This window comes from Durio zibethinus, chromosome 3, assembly GCF_047325235.1.
Source record: "Durio zibethinus cultivar Kanyao isolate XHJ-2024 chromosome 3, ASM4732523v1, whole genome shotgun sequence".
NCBI classification, from domain to species: Eukaryota; Viridiplantae; Streptophyta; class Magnoliopsida; order Malvales; family Malvaceae; genus Durio; species Durio zibethinus.
The window spans coordinates 29944096-29967079 of NC_143164.1; the positions used below are offsets into that span (position 1 = coordinate 29944096).

General features: G+C 30.1%; 1 protein-coding gene across 2 annotated transcripts; it reads right to left on the reverse strand.

Annotated features, from left to right (window-relative positions):
• Nucleotides 1–12123: 12123 nt before the first annotated feature.
• On the reverse strand, nt 12124–18716 carry LOC111283915 (uncharacterized). Of its 2 annotated transcripts, none has more exons than XM_089758463.1 (5): nt 18528–18716; nt 16444–16643; nt 15614–15715; nt 12505–12556; nt 12124–12310 (listed from the first exon to the last, which is right to left on the reverse strand). In XM_089758463.1, the coding sequence occupies exons 1-5, from the start codon at nt 18616–18618 to the stop codon at nt 12303–12305; spliced, it is 453 nt and encodes a 150-aa protein (XP_089614589.1). In that variant the 5' UTR covers nt 18619–18716; the 3' UTR covers nt 12124–12302. The 2 variants fall into 2 exon arrangements, with proteins under 2 accessions (XP_089614589.1, XP_022728328.2); XM_022872593.2 differs by having other exon boundaries at nt 12124–12415; nt 18528–18715.
• Between the last annotated feature and the right edge of the window lie 4268 nt (nt 18717–22984).

A 22984-nucleotide genomic window follows, 5' to 3' on the forward strand; every position in this document is an offset into this window, starting at 1 on the left:
TTTGTAGACTTACTATTTGTCGTAGGTAGAATTGAGGATGAGATAAAAAGGGAAAGAATTATGAGTACTGATGCAAAAATTCATAATGAAAAGAAGGGAGTTATTTCTGGTAAACATGCTTGAGAACCAACTATTAAAGGAAGAAATGAGGGAAACCTCAACATAATGCAGGAAGATTTAGTGAATGCTCATTTTCACTAGTCACCACATTTGTCTCAACCTTGTTACAATTCGACACCTCAAGCTAGTGATTTTCCTCGACCATTTCATTCTTATGTCCCAATGTCCATATCCTAAACTCCTTCACCGTGGATATTCACAAAATAAAAAATCAACTCAATTCATCCTTAGAGTCGTAAAAGAAAGAGAGCCAAAATAAACCACTCACTCCCAATGTCTTGCGTGAAGCTTTTCCTTTTACTTGTCAATAGTCATATGATTTCTGCTATCTCTACAAAGCCTAAAAGGCCTCCTTACCTAAAGTGATATGATCCTAATGCTAAATGTGAATACTATAATGAGATCAGAAAACATTTCATAGAAGATTGCACTACTTCAAGGGTACAGTTCAATCATTGACTGATGCAAATCCTATGAAATTTAAAAAACTAGTTAGTGGCTATGACAATTGATGATAGTGGAGTTAAGGGTTAAGATTGTATGGGTGAGATGCCAAGTAAGGAACCCTTTCTTGTTTAAACTTATACATCATATTAGGAGCACCATTAAGAATAAGAATTTAGAGTTGTGTTTGGATATTTGTTTTGAATGAATGGACATAGTGCATTGCATCGTCTCATTGCATTTGTGAATATAGTTATTTGAAATTTTAATTAGTTTTAAGTATTATATTTTTAGGATTTTTTTTTAAAATAATATAAAAAATAAAATTCTTGGATTTCAAATAAAACCCCACATAATTAATTTTCAAAGTCATAATAAAAAAAGGAAGAAAAGGAAGAAAATGTCAAAAGGATAAAAAAGAAAAGAGAAAAAAAAGTTTTCTTTTATAATAAAAAATGAAAAAAGCTTCAAAGGAGTTGGCATTCAATATTAGAAATAAAACCCATCAAATTCCCCCACACATTTTTCAAATTAGTTAATCTAACTTATCAACCATAACCCTTCAAGAGATATAAACTTAAATTCGTGCACCTTGCCTTCACTTGATAATATTATGATATAAAATAGTGGTATTCTTTTTTTAGCCAATGAACAATGAGACAGTCAATTTCAAAACAAATAAAGAAAAATTGGATTCCAAGAATATCAGGCAAACACGACATTTTTTTCAAGAATTTAGATGTGGTAATTCGATAGATGTCAAGGATGTGTTATAGCTTTAAAATTTCCAAAAAACCAAAGCCACACAAATCTCTTATTTTTTAAAAAAAGACCATAAATGTACCAGCCTCCCAGTTCTCTACCCCAAAATTATCCTCATCTAGTCTTGAGGCACATTTTCCAAAACAAAAAAACCTTATTGCCCTTAAGACAACTTGAATTATGATTAATCCATTCATTTTGTAAATGAACCATTTGACACCTTAAGCAAGTTTGTTTCAAATAACATGTTTTCTCACATTAACTTTCATTAAGGGTGGTTTATTAAAATAAGGCATCTTTCTCAAATGGTGGTGAATGACATGCAAAAAAAAAAAAAAAATGAAGGAAAAAGAAAAATGAAAGAGAAAAGAAAGAAAGAGAGAAGAAATTTTTTATTGTGACAACATCTACTTAAGGTATTTGAATGAATCTAAAAATGAAAAGATTTCAATAAATTCACAAAGAAACCAATGAGAGAAAACTAGAGAGTTCAAAAAGAGTAAAAAATTAGGAAAATCCTTTAAGAAAAAAACCTCCCTCAAACCATTTATTCCGAAAAAAATTGCTCTTCAAAATTTAAGTAACCCATGCTTGAGATGATAAATGACCATTTTTTATCATCTATTCACAAATGTAAAAAATTTATTCCTTGCTACCCATTAGAGCTTGATAAATTTTTTTTTAAATAAACTTTGACCAAGAATCACCATCCACATTTAGGGGCAAAAAGAGATGCATTGAAAAGGTTAAACATGGTAATGTCTAAGAACGAACCTTATATGTTGGAGGGCAAAATGTCCAATAAATGGTCCCTAAGTTTTAAATTCACTCAAGGAAAAAGAAAACAAAAAAAAAGTGAAAGAAAAAAAGTCAGAAAAATGGAAAGAAATGAAGGGAAAAAAAAAAGAAGAATAGAATTAAAGAAAAGAAGGGAAAAGGAAAAAAAGAAAAAGAAATGAATGATAAAGTGGAGAATATGGGAAAGTAAAAGGATAAATGCTCCTAAAATGAATCCTTCAAATGAAAAAAAATTATCCTTGGTCTAAATTACCTTTAAACACTCATTTTGGACCTATCTATCTTTTTTTTTAGCAACCCCAAGCCTTGACCTATGTTATGCCTTAGAAAAGTCCATATTTGATCAAGCATAGATGCTTAAAGTTGAAGAGCTTTTTTGAGGAATGGCCAGAAAACTTATGAATCCTTTTTGTCTTGTTTTACTACTTAATTACTTGTTTAGACCTTTAACCCATTTTAGATAAGTTTGAATTTTTAAGTGAATGGTGTAAAAATAAAAAAAAAATGACAAAAAAAAAAAAGAATGAGAAGGAATAAAAAATGATGAATGTGACTCTAGGGTAAAATCCCTACAAAAAGGTAGCTTAGAGTAAATTTTGAAACCCTCAAAGCCACTTTTGATATTAACCAAAGGCAACCTAGACCCTTTGAAAGATCCAAAGATATAAAGGTCTAAAAAAATTAAGAAGCATAAAAAAGAATGAATTTTAAAAAATTTGAGCCTTATTTCCTCACCCTTCAATAACTTTCCAAAATTTTGAGCCCCTTATAGTTAGCCTTACCATTTGTCAACATGCCACATTTAAATACTAAAGCAAATGTCACATGTGTTTGATTTTCAAGGGATTCAAGCTTTTTAAAAAAATTTATGTTTCATTTATGAGCCGGCATGAAAAAATATAACACCCATTTTTATCTCATTCAGATGATAAAGCCCTTTTTGATAAAACTAAAACCTCCATATGCTGAACCATCCAATATGTTGAAAAGAAAAGTTTTACCTCTTTCATTTTTAATAGGGAACGCCTATTTCAAAGAGATTCCTAAAGTCACTTTTATTTAGATATTTCATTTCTCTTTAACTAAGGAATTTAATTATGTGAGACAAATTTTGTTAACTATTTTAAAAGTTTTGAATAACCAACCACGTATCTTTGAAAAACATAATAAAGAAATCATGTTTGTTGTAAAAAAAATGTTATTGAATTGTGACAATTTTTAGACTAACTTGGATTCAACAAAAAAGTGCTTTTCATTAAAAACGTTTCCAAAAATAATGGTTTGTCTTCTTGTTTTCACAATCAAATCCAAAATGCATGTTGCATATTGTATATTGCATGTTTGTGTGTCAAAACTAGAAATAAAAGAGAAAGCATGTTGGAGATGAAAGGAAAATCAAAATAAAAGTTAGATTATGGTCAAGAAACAATGTGGAATATGTGAATAAGCAAGAGAACGAAAAGTTGAGATTATTTTGGGAAAAAGTTGAATATTTAATTGGATAAATAGTAAAGATAAATAAAATTGGGAATGAACTTTCTTTGGTAAAAAAGACTGCTCTTGATGTTTGCATCAAAGTTAGGGCACACATATCATGAAGATTTTGCATTTACATGAGCATTGGCATTAGCATCATAAAAAAAAAAAGAGAGAGAGAACGAAAAAAAAATAAAAATGATACCAAATGATGGACTCAACTTGGATGGAAAAATGAATGATGACTGAACAAAAGGATAATGATGATGGAAAAATGAAAATGATGATTGATGGATGAGAAAAAAAAAAAAGATGAATGATGAGGATAAGGGAAAAGAAGGAAAAATACTTTTGGTAAAGTTTCATACGACAGCCACTAGAGATCAAGGCAAAAAGATTTGAAAAGAAAAAGATGGATGCTTGAATTAAAGAAAGACTTCAATAAGATGAGTCTAGGTTGACTACTGATGGCATAGTCAAAACTCTAAAATTAAAGAATATTTATGATCATGAAAATATTGTTTCTATACGTACAAGCGCATAATATGAACAAAATTTATGGAACCACACTACTTTCCTTGCATTCATCACATACATTGCATGCAGAACGAATTTGATCCTCAAGAAACAAATACATTTGAAGAATGAACCTTTAAAAAAAACAAAAAAAAAAAGAGAGAAAAACCTAAAAATGAAAAAGAATCTTTTAAAAAGTTAGAATCCATTTCAGAGCTTCCTATCCAACCTAACTTTCTAAAATGAGACTTTTTAAACTTTTTCGAGACCAAATCAACCTTTTTCAAAATTGATTTTTAAAGTTACCTGTCTATGTTTATAAGAGCTCTTCTAAAAAATACAAAAGAAAAAGAAAAAGAGAAAAAAAAGAAAAGAACTTATAAAAGTTAAGAGTTGCTATAAAAGTGAATGAAAAAATGAGGTATGATAACAAGTTGAATTCTTAGAAAGAATAAATGTTAAGAAATTTTGAAAAAAAAAAAAAGAATAAGTTCATATTAGCTACCATAAAAGATAATTAAGTCTAGTTTAGCTAACACCAAGAAAAATTAAGTCCAAACTAGCTAGTACCAAGGAAAAACAAGCCCAATTTAGCTAGCACCTATTAAGAATTAAGCCAGTCTAGCTGACACAAGGAGAATTAAGCCCAGTTTAGCTAGTTGAAGGAGAATTAAAGTCCAGAATAGCTGGCACCAATAAAAATTAAGCCATTCTAATAGCATCGAGGAGAATTAAGCCTAATCTAGTTGGCACCGAGAAGAATTATGCCTAGTCTAGCTGACACAAGGAGAATTAAGCCAAATTTAGCTGGCACAGAAGAGAATAAAGCCCAAATTAGCTGGCACTTAGGAGAATTAAGCCCAGATTAGCTGGCTTTAGAAAGATTTTTAAGGTTCATTGGTTATTTTCATAGGAACCCTTTCTAGAAAGATTTTTTAAAGTTCGTTACCTGTTTTCATATGAACCCTTTCCAAAAAAGAGATTTTTTAAAATTCATTGCCTACTTTCATAAAAGCCCTTTCCAAAAAGAAAGATTTTTTAAAGTTGATTGCCTATTTTCATAGGAACCCTTTCTAAAATAGATTTTTTAAAATTTGTTGCCTATTCTCATAGGAGCCATTTTCAACAAAAAAAAAGAACAAAATAAAACAAAAAGAAAACAAGAAATAAATAAATAAAACCAAACAAAAAAAAAAAAAACAACAAAGACAAAAAAAAATTCCACCTTTAAAGAAAACAAAAAAATTAAAATTAAGGAATTAAGGTTAAACACTAATTAAAACCATTAAACCAAAATTTAGGATAACATATAATTAATCTTTGGCTTGACTATAAAAAAATGTGTCCCTAGCGAAGTCACTAAGCTATTGCAACGTTTCAAGACCGAAAAGAACCCAAATGCTAGATGATGGGGAATTTAAAACAAAACAAGAAGCTAAAAAGCATTTTCGATAAAAACCAAAATATAAAATTGCCACTAATCTTTTTTAGGGCATGATTGGTCACCCAAAATATTTGTCTTGTAAATAAAACGTTTAAAAAAATTAAAAGTTTTATAAAAAAAAAAACAAATTGAGATTTGCGAAAATCAAATTTAGAGTTCAAAAGTCAATTATGTGTGAAAAAAAATTAACACTGTCACAATGCCTGTCAAAAATGATACCAATTAACTACACGTTATCCTTAAACTTTGATAAAAATGGTTCTATTCTAATGTTTTAAATTAATTCCTCTTTCTTTTTTTTTATTCTAAAAAAATCTTTTTTCTTTTTGAAGGGAAAAACATCTTTAATGTTTTTCTTTAAAAAGCAAAACAATTTCTTTTTTGATCAAAATGAAAATTTCTTAAGTACCGACATATCTTTTCCACTCTCATGTATTTAGATAGAGTTTTAAAATTATTTCTAACTTAGGAAATTTTAATTTGTCCCACAAAACCAAGATAATACCCAACATAAATAATAGTCATTGAAAATACCTCTTTAGTTAGACTAGATCTCAAAGGCCATATTTATTTAAGATATTATCTCATTTTAAAATGCTATTATTTAAAGAACTTTATTTGTAAAACCGATGCATGTATGCATGAACATAGTAATAATATGAATGCATAATGATTGAATATGAATGACAAAGTATGAATGCATGGTAATTTAAAATGCATGCAATAATAAAGTAAAAAGCAATGCAAATGCATGAAAGGGATCATGGGTTAATTTTAGGGTTTGAGGATTTAGGGTTTGGGGTAGGTTTAAGGTCTAAGTCAGGATTTGGGGTTCTGTTTAGGGTTTGGTTTAGGATTTAGGGTTGGTTCGGGGTGAAGGTTAGGGTTTGGGGTTTGATTTAGGGTTAAAGTTTAGATATTAGGTTAGGATATAATGGGTGGTTTAGGGTTTCATGGATGGCTTAAGGTTTCATTGGTGATTTAGGATTTGGATGATAGTTTAGGGTTTCGTGAGTGGTTTGGAGGATAGTTTAGGATTTGGATGGTGGTTTAAGTTCTAGAGTTTAGGGTGATCTAGTCACGGGTCGAGACTTAAGCTCCGAACCCGCGTGACTCCGGGACCCGGGCATTCACCCTTCCGGCATCCCAGATCAGCCTTCCTGCCACGGTTCACACCCTTGTGAGTTATTGTCCGATCTGGCCCCCTGGCCTCACGGTTTTGTCCTACAAAAGGCGCCTCACAAGGCAGAGATGGTGTGAACCCTTTTATACCCCAGGGACCTTCCTATTATGTTCGATGTGAGATTCAGGACTCCCCCTTAGGTCTGTGACATTCTCCCGCACCCAACCTCGTGACGTCCTCGTCACGGAGGCCGGCCACCCTGCCTACCTCCCTCGAGGTGCTCGGTGTGGATCGAACTGTTTAGGGCTGGCTCTGATACCACTCGTCACGGGTCGAGACTTAAGCTCCGAACCCGCGCGGCTCCGGGACCCGGGCATTCACCCTTCCGGCATCCCAGATCAGCCTTCCTACCACGGTTCACACCCTTGTGAGGTATTGTCCGCTCTGGCCCCCTGGCCTCACGGTTTTATCCTACAAAAGGTGCCTCACAAGGCAGAGATGGTGTGAACCCTTTTATACCCAGGGACCTTCCTATTATGTTCGATGTGGGATTCAGGACTCCCCCTTAAGTCCGTGACATTAAGGGTTAAAGTTTTGGCATTTAAGATTTAGGTTTTAAGGTTTAAGGTTAAGGTTTAGGATTTGGAGTGTGGAGTTTTATGAGAAATGCATCTGATAAAAACAAATAACAAAAAATGCCGTTGGTAAAAATATAAATATTGATGCATGTGACAAATATCGAAAATGTGATTGCTAAAAATATAAATATTGATGTATGAAAAATGTATGACTAAGGAATAAACTAATTATAAATCTAAGCATTTTAAAAACTATATGACAAACAAAATGTGCATGTGAAAATGTGATGTAAGTGGATCAAACACTAAAATTTTAGAAAAAAGTTTAAGACATTTTCCACTTTTTTTTTTGAAATCATGCAAACAAATGCAAAATCACTAAAAGCCATACCCATACTAACATTTTATTCATAGAAAATTCAATCAAACACATTGAAATTTTGAAAAATCATGCAAGATCACAAACATTTTAAAAGGAACCAAACATTTGGCCATGATGCAAAGCAGAAAGGTTCGACCAATGCATGGAAAAGCTTGGCCAAAAACTTCTATGGCTTCTTCCAATATGATTTCATCAAATTTAACTTAAACAATCATTAAACACACATGACAATATAATATAAAGGCATATACATTGTGAGTGGAATTTGATCAAACATATAATGAACTACATAATAAGAAAACCATGGAACGAAAACTATATAGCCAAACACTAAACATAAATAACTAATTAATCAAAATTCATGCAAGGATCAAGCAAACTAACAATCTAAACATCCTAAACATTATTTAAAACCAAGAAAGTCATTAAAAGGAACCGAAAAAAGGTTTGGCCATGGAGTATGGGAGCTTAGCCAAACCTCTCAATGGCTTTAATGGTGGATTGTTTTTTGTTTTCTTTAATCACTTGTCTCAAATCAAACTATGGGCTAGTCGTTGAGTTTTTTGATCAAATTTGAGGTAAAAAACACAAACAACTAAGAATATTCTTCAAGAAAAAAATAGAAAAATAAAGAAAACAAATATAAAAATGCAATGGAATGTGAAAAAATGTAAGAAAGGAACTAGGAATTATACCTCAAAGCAAGCACGCCTCCAAAAAGTTTCTCTTTTTTTTTTGTCTTTTCGTGAATCCCAGCTACTCCTCCCTTTTAGAAACCATGTATCCTAGTGTTTTAAATGATGAGAAAATATCTCATACAAATTAATGTAGGCGCTTAAATCAAAACTTCATCTAATGGTTAAAATTCTCCCTTGTTATCTTTGCAATGAACCACATGTCACCATTGGATCCAACCTCTCAAAATCATCCCATGGTTAAGATTGTTTATTGCCAAAGATTAGATTTTTAGTGCTATTAGAACCAAGTGAAAGGACCATTTTCTCCTCCATTAGAAAGTTTTTGATTTTTAGGCCATTTTCTTGAAAAATAATGCTCCCTTTTTCATTTTCATAATTTTTTTTCATGATCTTAAAACACCAAAAATCATGAACTAATATAAAATTAAAATAGGGAAGTTTTCATTAAAATTCAACCTTGGAAAAGTCAAGTTATGAAATTATCCTTAAAGGGTATTTTAATAATTTGACACATTCTAAGGTGCTGTCAAGGTTTTTAATGCACCAAAAATCATTAAATAATTTGAAAACATGATATGAAACGTTTCACAAAAAACAACTTCAAAAAAGTCAAATTATTGGAATACCTCTAAAAGGTATTCTAGTGATTTTACACCTTCCGAGGTATTATCAAAGTTTTCAATATTTCAAAAACCATTAAATAATATTAAATCATCATCTGGAGTTTTTTTGTGAAATTTTAACTTAGGAAAAGTCAATTTATGAAAATATCTCTAAGGATATTTTAGTAATTTCACACCTCTAAAGGTGCGATCAAAGTTTTTAATACACCAAAAATCATTAAAAAATATTTATAAAAATCCAATTTCAAAAAAGTCAAATTATAAAAATACCCTTAAAAGACATTTCAGTAATTTTACCCTTTCCAAAGTGCAACCAGGTTTTTTAATGCTTTAAAATCATAAATTTCAAGTCCAAGCCATATTGATTCTAATTAGTTATGAATTTTGAAAATTAACTCACATTCTAATTTAGTTTGACTGACTTTAACTAATTTTGATTGAGTTTGACTTTATTAGATTAGGTTTTATTAAATTTTACCTTAGGGTATTTAGGTCAAATCGATTCCAATTTTAATTCTAAAAACATGTCAAAATTTTTAAAAAAATGTTGGATTTGGATTGGGTTAAATTTTAAGAGCTTTAAGTTGGACGGATTCTATCTAGACAAAATTAAGTGTCCACTCCATTTACTTCAAACCTTATTCCTATGATCCAATCCCCTTTAAGAAGTCAACATTATGACCAACTAGATCTCTTCAAATGGCTAGCTCAGCAGCTCCAATTGATCCTTTTTCAATCTCCACAATTAGCGCCACAATGCCTAGATCATATGGCAATGCTTCCAATAGCCAATATTAAATTTTGCATTCTCCTTTTAATGCCAATTATAACAATTGGTTCCTTCATTTTGCAACCAAAGTACAGGATATTAAGTATACAAATTATGCATTATAAAACCTTGGAAAAATTCTGGCAAACTACAAATTTAAAATTAGCTTCTAACTACATTAATGCACCTATTACCTTTTAAGCACTTATAAAAATACTACAAAGGTAATAATGCACTAATAAGCTAAAAATAATATTTTCAAATGAGAGATATGAGAATTAAAACTTAAAATAAGGTTCCATTAAGCTAAATTATGCTAAGTAAATCACAGGAAAAGGGCTGAGAAGAAATCCCATAGATGATAATCTAGCATAAGACACCAGCTTTGGTCTTTGCTCTCTTTTAGCACAAAAAATCCTCCAAATGAAGCCAAAATCTCCAAAATTCCTCATTTTTCATATTTTTACCGACACATTGAACATTTATGCATTTAAAAATATTTTTACCAAAATTCTCAAGGATTAAGCTAAAACTCAAGAGAATTTACACCAAAAAAAGGTAAGAAAATGCTAAAATTTTAATGCAATCATATACTTTTAGAAGTTTCGGTCTTTCCAAATCCAAAAGCTTATTTCTTCTAATTGGTGCACAGATAGGCATACGTTTCACATGTCCAAACCATCTCAAACGACCATCTATCATCTTTTTCTCAATTTGGACTACCTTTAACTTTCCTCAAATCTTCTTATTTCTGATTTTTTCTAGTCTTATCTCACATCTATCTAAATATCCTCATCTCAGCTATGCTAATTTTCTTTGTATTTTGTTTTTTAATAGCCTAACACTCAAACCTATATAACAATACAAGCCTTGCAGTTATTTTATACAATTTCACCTTTAACTTGAAAAGCATATTACGATCACATGACAAACCTGCTAGATTTTGTCACCTTACCCATCCTACTTGAATCTTATGATTTACATCCCCTTCTATCTCAACACTGCTCTAAATAATTGATCACAAATATATATAAAAACAAACATGTTCTTTGGTATTACCTCATTATCCAACTTAATCACATTAGCACTCGTTTTTCTATAACTACTAAACTTACATTCCAAATATTTAGTTTTAGATTTACTTAAATTTAAAGCCTTGAAACTCAAATTTATGGCTCCATAATTCTCATTTCGTATTAGAACCATTATTAGTTTCAATAACAAAAACAATATCATTGGTAAATAACATACATCATGGCACTTTATCTTGGACATGTCCTACGAGCTGATCCATAACTAATGCAAAAATAAATGGACTTAATGTTGAATCTTTATCCAATCCTGAGATAATGGGAAAGCAATCAATCAAGCCTTTAAATATCTTCACATTCGTTGCAACTCCTTCATACATATCTTAAATTATTTTAATGTATTAAAGGAACTCATTTCTTCATTAAAAGCCATTAAAGCATCTCTTGAAAAGCTTTATCATATGCTTTCTCCAAGTTGATAAATATAATATGTAAATTTTTCTTTCTTGCCCAAAAACTGTCTAACAGAAGTCTCAATAGGTGAATAGCTTCTGTTATGGAGTATCCTGACATAAACCCAAATAGTTTTTGAAAATAATGATCTCGTGTCGCAACTTATATTCAATTACTCTCCCAATTACTCTCTCTTAAAGTAACTTGTTTAAGGAAATAAAATTAAAAATACCCTTATTAAAGGAATAAAAATTTTAAACTATCTTAGTACAAGGAAAAAAAAAAACTCTGCAGTTAGTTACAACAATGAACTAAATTTTTTAAATAGACTAAACTCATAATATTCAATGAATATTCCTAACTCCAAGATCGACCTTGAATCCTAATCATCAATCTCCATTCAAGACTTCATCAGAGTTCATTTCTTCTAGAAGCAATGTCTCACAACTAATTTGTATTCCTCTAAAGCGTTTCCTACTTTTAACAACTATTAAAGTTATGTTTGATACAAAGGATGAAAATGGATAAAGATAAAAAAATTTTAATCTGATGTTTGAGATTCATAACATGTGTTATTTTGTAACTTAACCATTAAATTGATTTTTTTATTTCCCTTTCCATTTATTCCTACCAAAAGGAGTTTAAAGGTTTTTCACACAAACTTATAATAAATTAATTGGAAGGGTGGAGACCTATGTTAAACAACACAAGTTGATCATTCAAGATGGGAAACACATATATTAGACGACACAAATCGACCATATATGCTAAATAACCAGTGCAATTGATTCAAGGTTTTTAGTAATGGCACACAGTCAGGCCTATAGTTTGGAGTGCAATAACTTTCACGTGATAAACTTTTGAAACAAAAAAATAAAATTTATCAACAACAGTCAAACGCACAAGTTGTCAAGTAGAACTATAGTTTATAAACAACTATGTGATATTACAAATACAACTACTAGAAATTAATCTAAAATTAATTCACAATGCATACAACTATATACTTTCCAACTCTTATTATGTTGTGTTTAGCTTTTTGTTAAAAACTAGTAAGCTTACATATATCAATGCTCCAACAAACTTCAAGAACCTCCATGACGATAGTAGAGAACAGATCGATATATGGCAGCAACATGTAGAAAGCAAATGAGAACTATAAGAAGATCATCTAAAAGGCCAACTATCCCCAAAATTGCTGTAATTTGACACCAAGCATTTATGATGTTTAGAAACTGTTAATTACCAAACAAATTTCCCAAAACAATTCAACAAAATATGATGTACCTTCAGGAATAATGTCAATGGGGCTGAATATGTAGATGGAACTTAATAACATCTGCACATAAAAAAAAGAATAAGATTGTCTATACAAAATTGACAAAAGAAAATTGTTTTCCCTAAACAACTAAGACAATAATTAGAAACATAGAATCCAACAAATAATTCATTTTACTATAAAAGATATAATTTAAATGCAACATGATGTTTATCTTGTATTAAATAACAATGTTTTCATGCCTACAAATCGCATTTGGTATAAACGAAGGTGTAGACAACATATTTAGTCTGGGGCCCAAACCAATCCAAGCCCAACTATCCAATTTTCTATATTTCCTTTTTTATTTTTTATGTTTTTATGATTTATTATTTTTTACTTTATTTTATTTATCCATATGTATATATATCTTATTTATCTTGATTTTTTTAAATTTTAGTCTTTTTTTATCTGATTTTTAAATTTTTATTATGATTTATCCTTAATTTTAATTTCGTTTATCTTTAAATATTTTATTTTATTATATTATTATTATTTTTAAAAGAGATAATTGCAAAATGGATGAATGATTGAAATCAAAGAAGTGGCTGATGATGGTATTGGATAATTGAGCTAAGGAAATAAGGATATTTTAATCTTTAAATGATAATTCATATCTTAATTTTTAAATTGAATAAGGATTTTCTTTACAAATAAAAATCATTTTCAATCCAGTGATAAGGTAAAACTTTTGAAGAATCCGATCTCAAATGGAATACCGATTGAGCTTAAATTTTTCCTCTATGAATAGATAGTAATCACACAGTAATACATACAACACAAATAGCAACCAAAGCAACAAAAAATTTTCAAGAGAAAAAGGCAAAGTTTATGGTAGAAATTTTTTGAAAATTTGAGAATCGTGAAACTTTGATTTAGTCTAGTCAGTGTTTTAGAGAATTCCAAGAGCTCGAAAGGTTTGAATTGGTGTTTTTTTGGCAAAATTTCTAAAATTTTCTAGAGCTTTTTTGGAAAATCCAAATTTTGATTGAACTACCTAATGGCTTTGAAGTTTTCAACAACTTTTCGACAAAAATCCCCAGATTCTAGCACATTTTTTCAAAATCTAGTTGAAATTCCACTAGTGTTCATCGACCTTAGAAAGAGAAAACAAAGAAAAACAAAGAGATAGAAAGAGAGCTAAAGCATATTCTAAAGAAAAAAAATTTTTGCTTTTTATACTACTGCAAAATGATATTGTTTTAAAGCACTTTAACTAAGCAAGGCCCGCGCGTTGCCCTGAAGTCTGACCTAACCAATAACAGATGACTCGTTTTCTAGTAACGATTGTTGGAGATGAGTCGAGCCACACTCCCAACCACCTCAGCCATTCCAACCGCTTTTGGTTCCTAAAGTTGAGTTGTAACTTGAGCTGAGCTAAAACCGTTTCCATTTTGGTAAAATTTTTTAATTTATTTTATTTATTTAAATTTTACTTATTTTAATTAATTTTAATCAGTAAAATTTTTATTTTATTTTATTTTATTTATTTATTTATTTGTGTAAATTTTATTTATTTTAATTGATATTTCTAAAAAAAAATTTAAAACAAATTCATGATTTCTACCAAACAATTAGAGGATTTTCTTGGGTTTACAAATTTTAAATTATAAATTCTACCAACCTATTAGAAAATTTCATAATGAATTTTTGTAAAAAATATTTTTTTAATTCTACCAAACTATTGAAAAATTTTATAATGAATTGTTGTGAAAAACAATTTTTTTTAATCCTACCAAACAATTGGAGAATTTAAATATTGAATTATGAATTTTACCAAATCATTGAAGAATTTCATAATGAAATTTTATGAAAAATAAATTATTTTTCAATCCTACCAAATGAGTGGAGAATTTAAATCTTGAATTAAGTACTACCAAACAATTATAAGACTTAATGAATTATTTGAAAAAAAAATTATTTTTCAATCCTGCCAAACAATCTTAAGTATCGAGTTAAATCTTATCAAATTATTGGAAGATTTAATGACTATTTTAAAAATTGCATAAAAATGTTTTTAGATAAAAATCTTACCAAACTATTGAAAGATATGTATCACAATAAAATTCTATCAAATTATTAAAAGATTTTATAAATTGTTTTCAAATAATTAACTCATAAAAAATACAGTAATGAATCTGATAATGGAGCTTCTTTAAAATGAGACGCTAATTTACATGAATACTCCTAAGATGAGAAATTTGTCTTAAATTGTTACCAAACGATTGGAGTAACTTTAAGATCAATTTTCAATAATTAAATTATTTGGTAAAAATACAAACATATTTTAAAGCTTAGATAACATGAAATCAAGCTGGTACCATCTTTTGAATGAGTATTGTAAGGGTGCTACAACTTCCTTACACATAACCGAACTTTTAAACTTAGTTTCATAAGCTAAAATCTACCTTTTAAAGATACCTAAGTCAAGCTTAGAACATATCTTTAAAATGAACAGATTTAGTTAGGTGACCAATCGCACTTAAACAAAAAAATTGGTAACGACTCTTAAGTCATATCTAGCAAAAGTCTATGGATCTATACATTATGACAAAAAGCATAAAAATGCTAGAGCTTAGCTTAACTCAACCTCATTATTACGACAGCCAAGCTTGAGTCAAAATCTAGGCTCATTTACAAAATCAAGCTTGGATATGAGCCTACAACTATGTTACATGGACTCAGGTATAGGTATTTGATACAGGTCTGTATCTAGCAGCCTGACTCAGCTAAAAAGAGTCCAAAAATAAGACACTAATAGATTAAGATGCCTTATTCCAATATTATAAATAATCAAAATGGTCTTCTTCACTTTATCTTGAATGGCCAGTATTATACTATTATAAAAATTTAAATTGGTCTACTTCACTTTTTCTAATTTTAATTTTATAAAAATAGAGGCGTTAAAAATGCACAAGTGCTCCATGCCATACTTAAAAAGCATTTAAGAACAGGTTCTGAGATAAATCTAATGATTCCTTTGAATTCAAAAGAAGAAAAGAATAAAAACACAGGCTCTATTCAATAAAGGCTGATGTAATGTGAAAAATGATCACAGATGAGATAAACTGACTTAACTGCAAGATATACACGAGCTCTTATGACAAGAGGAAGAGATCTTTGAGGATCTGTCATTTCTCGTACCAACCTTCGGAGCAGAAAAGGAAGGTCTTGCAGTCTCTGCACAAAAGAAAACCCAGAATCAAATGTCATATTAGAGTGGATCTGCCAAAAGTCAAAACATTGAAGTCCTAACAATTGTCTCAGAATTTTGTACTAATAGGTCAGTCCTAGTATTGAATGAGTATGGTAGATGCTATTATAAGTGCAAGAGAATGTTGAAGAAGTACCAAGACTGTTCAATATGCTAGGTGGTATAAAGATTACTCACGGAACAGGAACAGGAAACTTAAAACATTTAAACACCCTGGTCATTCGGTCCTAATTTTATCTTCGTTTCTGCTAGGGATCACCGGTTTGATCCTCCTTCCAAGTTTCCTTTAATTTTGACAGTTTTGTTGATTATGAGCAATGCAGTAGCATCTAGTTCTTCCTGTCAGTCAAAACAATGGTATCATACTTTCCTTATCACCCATAAGGTTGACACTTTTATTCATTGATCAAGGGCATTTTTGGAAATAAGATCAAATTAAAATAATTGGTCAAGGTTTTCTTAATCAATGTACAAATTCAACCTAGGACTCCATTTACAGAACAGATAAGAAGTAAACCATTTTACACACTGGTAAGGCACTAAGTTGAATTATTATTTTGAGAAAGAGAGAAAGAAAAGTGAAAAAAGTTAATAACCTTATTTTGGTAAATACACAAACTGGAATAAGGTTATGTCACAGATTAAAGGTTGAAAAGTTGCATAGCAAATTCAATAGATGCAAATGTGCTCATACCTGAAAGAGACCATTGGATTGTCCGCCAAAGTAACGGTTGTATTTTTCAACCTTTTCCAGAATCTCGGCTACTGCTGAGTTATGACGCTCCCTTAATGAGGCCTCACCAGGAACCAACAAAGTTATCTGACGTCGACAAAGGGGGCATTTACATGGGTGAAATGTGGATCCATGATGCCAAACAAGCATGATACAATTACCTAATTAATAGTAAGGAAAAAGAATAATCATTTCATCATCAAACAACGGTTATAAGAGATTATCATGGAGTCCAAATTTAAGCAGTCCTACAGTCCTACCAACATGGCTTATGTAATAAGCCACAGCCACAGAAAATAAAGGCTTGACAGTTTGTAACTCTGACAAAAGTGAGGGATAGAGTTTAATGTGTATTGGAATTGATTTCACTGAGACTGGAGATTGAAACCCTGGTTGGAAAACAGAGCAAATAAACAACAAATGAAATAAATTTATTAATAAAAACAACCCTTGCATACAGAACTGTATCAAAGGTTAGTTCAGTAGGGTGATAGGTTGATTAAGCTTGCACTATGTCCTTTAGAGGTTTTGATAGGACAATGGTAATTTAAAGTAATAGATATAAAGCAAAACAAGAAATTAAGAGACAAATTCACTGTGTTCATGTTGCGAACAAAAAAAATTTACTCGAACTATACATCTGTGATTTGAGGGCTAGGGCATAGCATATGTTGAGAGGGAAAGAACCAAGTCATGAAGACGGCGTTTTGGGGGTACAAAGGAGGGTTGATTAGGAGTGGCAGATTCTGGAATTATTCATTATGTGCTTGAAAAAGAAGGTAAGAAAAACACAGCCTGGAAATTTGTCAAAGGCAGAAAAAAAAACAGTATTGTTACTAAACAGTTCTAAAACTACAAGTATGTCTATAACTTTGTGGACATGCATTTATGTAGGCTTAAACTCAATAAATCCAATAAGACTAAAATTCCTAGTATCATAAGATTTAGTAAACTTAAAAATCCACGGCAAGCAAAAACTCAACTCCAAAAATAGACATAGTTGATCATAATTTAGATCGTTTCCAGCAAAACAGAAAATTACAAAATGAAACTAGTAAAGTACAAGACTAATGACTCAAGTAACAATCATGTCTCTTTTATTATTTTTTTTTTTTTCACAAGACCTGATAATTTATTTAAACAATCAGATCAAAATAGACAGCTAAATGAAAAAGGTATAAAACCTGTATAATTATGATGAGAATTACAGCCTTTTAGTTTGCAAATAAATACTACACAGCCTTGTGGATAGAGACGGATCCAGAAAATTTACTTAGTGGGCATACTTACTAAACAATAACTGTGCAAAATTTTGTTAAAATTAAATAAGAAAATAGCTTAGACAAAGCACTACCTTCAAAAGCAAAAGGAAACAAACAAATTAGTATAAAAACAATAAATATAAATAATGAATAAACAAATTCAATTTTGAAATTCATGAATAACATTATATGCAATATGATATTGATATTAGTGTATGTATCAATGAAATATGAACCATCTACTTGTATTTTTAGTTGGTGGGGGGGATTCAGCTTTTACCAAGACTTTAAACATTTTTAGCACATATTGAAGGCATTTTAGGATCTCTGAATCCATCCCTGTTGATAATCACCATCATTGTGAGACATATATCATAGCCAACCTCCAATTTGCCTCCCATTACTAATTTGAAGAAATTTGACTATTTTCATCTCATTCCAATTGTTTATTTGTACTTTGCCATCCAATCATTCTCTGTCTGCTTTACCAAATAATTTAAGCAACACTGTCTAAAGAAACACTCTAATCCTATGACCCTGATTTAAATATATAATTTTCTTAATTCTTATTTAGCTATAGTTTGTCTCCTAACAGTAGCAGAGAAAATGGCCATCAACATTTTCAGAAAGAATTTGACAGGAGAAGTAAACGAAATAAAAGACGACTAAACGGTTGATAATTATTTCATTTTTATAAACCTGGGTGTGGATCAAATCAATTTTAATTAATAATATGAAATTTTAATAATAAACAAGAAAGAAAAGAAAAGAAAAGAAACGCACCGCAAAACCAATGAGAGCAATTGGCTTGGCAAGGAACGTTAAAGTTTCCATGGCAAATAGAGCAGCAATCGTTCGCCGGAGGACCCTCCATCGTCTCCCTCAATTTTTTAATCTCACCAGACACTCAAAGCATCGGTTTGGTTATACCAAAAAAGATAATCATCGGTTTGGACCGTTTTGGTGTAACGAGGTGATTGGTACGGGAAAATTCATGCATTTTTTCCGTAATTTTACTATTGGATATTTGATTTTTATGTTTAATTCAATGTAATTTGATTTTGAAAGAAAGTGATAAATTTTTAACAGTATTTAAAGTTTGAAAATAAAAAATTCATATTTTTTTGTGATATTCTAAGATTCTAAAAAAAAAATTACATTATTTTCAAAATTAACATGAGTAAAAATTTATGAAATAGTCGTTATTATTTTAAAAAGTTACAAATCAGTTATACATTTTTGCTAAAAAAAATTTTATATTGAAATTAATGGTGTTTGGCATGAAAAACACCTTAAAATAATCCTATTTAATTTTTTTAAGGATTATTTAAAACGTTTTCTAACTAAAAATACTTTAAATAATTTTATTTAATTTTCTTTATTATTTAAAGTATTTTTGACCAGAAAATACCTTAAATAATGTTGGTTAATTTATTTAAGAGATTATTTAAGGTATTTTGGTAAAAAAAAAACTCCTTAAATAATCCTAAAAAAAAATTGAATAAGATTATTTAAGGCATTTGCCCCCAAAAAAAGCCTTTAATAAATCAATTAATATGGTCCAATTCTTCCCACTTCGCCCTAATTAATTCTTGCGTCAATTATTTAAGGTGTTTTCCTAACTGAGATGCCTTATTGGATAATTAAAAACTAATCTTTTTATGTTCATAGATCAAAGTGTTATGACATGATCTTTTTTCAAATATGCCTATAAATAAACGATTAAGGCGTGTATGGAAAAATGCCTTAAATTGGCTATTAATGGAGGCATTCTTCTTATAACTGCCTTAATTGTCTCATATTAAAATTTTGTTTTCCCTCTCGATGATCATGTTCTAACAATATAAACGTTCTAATGTCTAATAGTGAAGTAGAAGAGCTAGTAAATATAAATATCAAATATGGCATTCGTATATATGGAACGCCTAATTCGATGTCTTCATCATGTTTCAATGACCAATACGTTTCTGATTTCTATTTCAAGAGATCTCAGCTCATAGCATTTACTTATCTCTTTGAAAAAATTTTAGCTTTCTCATCCATCATTTAATCTTCGTCTTGTTAAAGTTTGTTGTCTTTTATTACACAAAACAATGTGCATACTTTTTAATTGATAGTGTATAATCTATGTTGCCTTCCAATGAACTTATTTTTTAATTTTTTTGATGTCGTTTAGCTCTGGATTAAAGGCATTTTTTATATATATTATTTGTTTTGTGGTTAAATTGTTTTAGCTCCTTCCAATCTTTCAATGTTTTGTTTGTGATTTATACTTTATTTGATGATGTTTGTGAGATTCCATATCCTATATACCAAGATTTGCTTTCCATTATGTTTTCAACCTTAACGATATTCTTTCTACTAAATAGTTATGGATGGTTTTTCCCTAAAAAGGAATATGCAATTGTTACATTACTTATGATGCAATTGTACCAAATAAAGACTTTGTTGCATTTGTTATGTTTTGTTGCTGTAACTTTATTAAATATTAACATAAAAAAATGCCGTAGACTATCTTATGGTGGAACATTTTATGATAAGCTACGTATTAGAGAGTTAAACTTAAACGCAATGATTTTTTAGAATTATATATAGTGTCTAGATCATACTAGAATGGACAAGAGAGTTTTTACAAAATTATGTCATTTGCTTAAAGTAGAAAAGGGGGTTACAGTCATCTAGACATATGTCAATAGAAGAACTAGTAATTAGCTTACTTTACATTATTGCCTATTATATAAAAAATAGAATTATAAAGCATCAAGTTGCCAAATCTAGAGAGATAATTAAAGATAATTCCATTCCATGTTGAATTTTGTTTTAAGATTGCATACACTGTTATTTAAAAAACCCAAACCCATATCGAAAAATTCGACAGGTAATAGATGAAAATAGTTCAAAGGTTGTTTGGGTGCCTTAGATAGGACATGCATCAAAGTCAATGTAGATGTAGTTGACCAACCTAGATATAGGACTAGGAAAAATGAAATTACTTCTAATGTCTTTTGTGTTTGCACCCCAGATATGCAATTCATATATGTTTTACTAGGATGGGAAGGTTCTGCTATAGATAGTAAAGTGTTAAGGGATTACATATAGGAATGGGTTAAAGATCTCACAAGGTATGATTTGTATTATGTTAGTGTAATGTTAATAACGACGTTGCTTATTTCCATATTAGTAATATTGTTGAGCATTCTAATAGGTAATTACTATTTGTGTGATGCCGGATATACAAATGGGAAAGAATTCTTGGCACCTTATAGAGGTCAATGATACCATCTCAATGGTTGGAAGGCAAGACTCCAACTGGTGACCCTACATGAATATTACAATATGAAACACTCTCAAGCAAGAAATTGTATCGAGAGATGTTTTGGTATATTAAAAGTTAGATGGAGAATTTTAAGGGAGAAGTCATTTTATTCAATTAAGACATAGTGTAGAATCATTTTTGCTTGCTGCCTTCTCTATAATTTTATTAGGTTTGAGACAGTTTTTAACCCTATTGAAAGAGATGTTGCTGAAGGAAGTATTTCCCAACCAGATGAATCTAAACATTTGATTACGTATATTGAGCCATCTGATTATTAGACTTAATTTAGAGATAATTTGGCTAATGATATGTTCACCCATTGGTTGCAATCCCGAGGATAATGACATTATAGATATGTTTTGTATTTTATTATTTGTTTACCCAATGGTTTTTATGTTATGTACCCTATGGTTGAGTGTAGAATTTGCTTTATATCAATGTTGAATATATGTTTACAATATATTAAGGCATTTTTTATTGTCCAATAAATATTACAATTTGGAGTACACATTTTTTTGCTTTCTTTCCATGTGCATTTGTTATTTCATTCCCTTGATTTTTTTATTTATGTTATTTATTATTTCATAATGTCTAACCATGTGATTAGGAATTGAAATGTCTTCATTGCGTGCCAATCCATTGCAATCCGTTCAAGACGTATCCAAAAGACGATTGGCCAGTTTGGGCATTGGTAACCATTCATGGACTCGAGATGAGGATTCGTATTTGGTTCAATGCCTACATTCTTTGGCTGAAGATCCTAGATGAAGAGTGGATAATGGGACATTTCACATTAGATATCTAGGTTATATTGAACAAATGCTAGAGCAAGTCATTCCCACTTCACAACTTAAAGCCACACCCCACATAGAATCCAAGGTTAAGTTGCTTAAGAGACAAATCACACAATTTGTTATATGAAAAATTCTATTGGATTTAGGTGGATGATCAAGAAAAATGTATCACAACTGAGAAAGCAGTATTTGATTAGTGGGTTCGGGTAAATATTTTTAGATTATATTATGACTTATCTATCTTTTTGACAAATTTTTTATGGATTTTATTCGATTCATCTTTGTTTGAACTCTTGCCAGTCACACCCACATGCTAAAAGATTACAAAATAAAACCTTTCTCATTTCTTGATTATTTTAAAGTGATAATCGGATTTGATAAAGCAATCGATCAACAAACTGAAATAGCAATCGATGCAGTTGAATCATTAAATGTAATAAAGATGCTTACTTCTCTCGTAAGTTTGATATCAATGTTAAAGGAAATGCAGAGAGAGGAAATGATGAAGATAAATTTGGTTCTGTTGCTTCAACCAACGCTAGACGATGTTGTCAGGTAAAAAGTGTGCTAGGAGCGAGGATGGACCAATCATTGAGTTGGTGCATTAGATTGGCTATATTGGTGCTTCATATGATCATGTTGTGGATGTTATAAAGGACATTTCAGCTTACTTCCATACAGAAGTCGAGAATACAAATAGAAGAAAGGGACTTTTCAATGAAATTATTCAACACAATGAATTCATGCATGATGAAATACTCACTGCTAGTGAGTATATGTTGAAAGAAAATCATAAAGTCAAGTTTTTTTTTATGACACCGATTGTATTTAAAAGTAATTACATTAGGAAAATAGTTAAACGAGTGTACTACATATCGCCCATCATTTGACTTTTCTCCTTCTAAAAACATATAGATCCTGCTGGACACATGTAGATCATGCTACATTTTGTTTACAAATTCAATGTGTAATTTTCGAAACCTATTTATTTAATTAAGGTAGGATGGAGAAGGTTGTAAATATGCAAATTTAGCTTTGTACTTGTGTGAATCAAATACATATTTGATTTTCTAAGAATTACATTTTTTAATTTAAATTGTGAACATCGTAATACTTCAATATTATGCCAC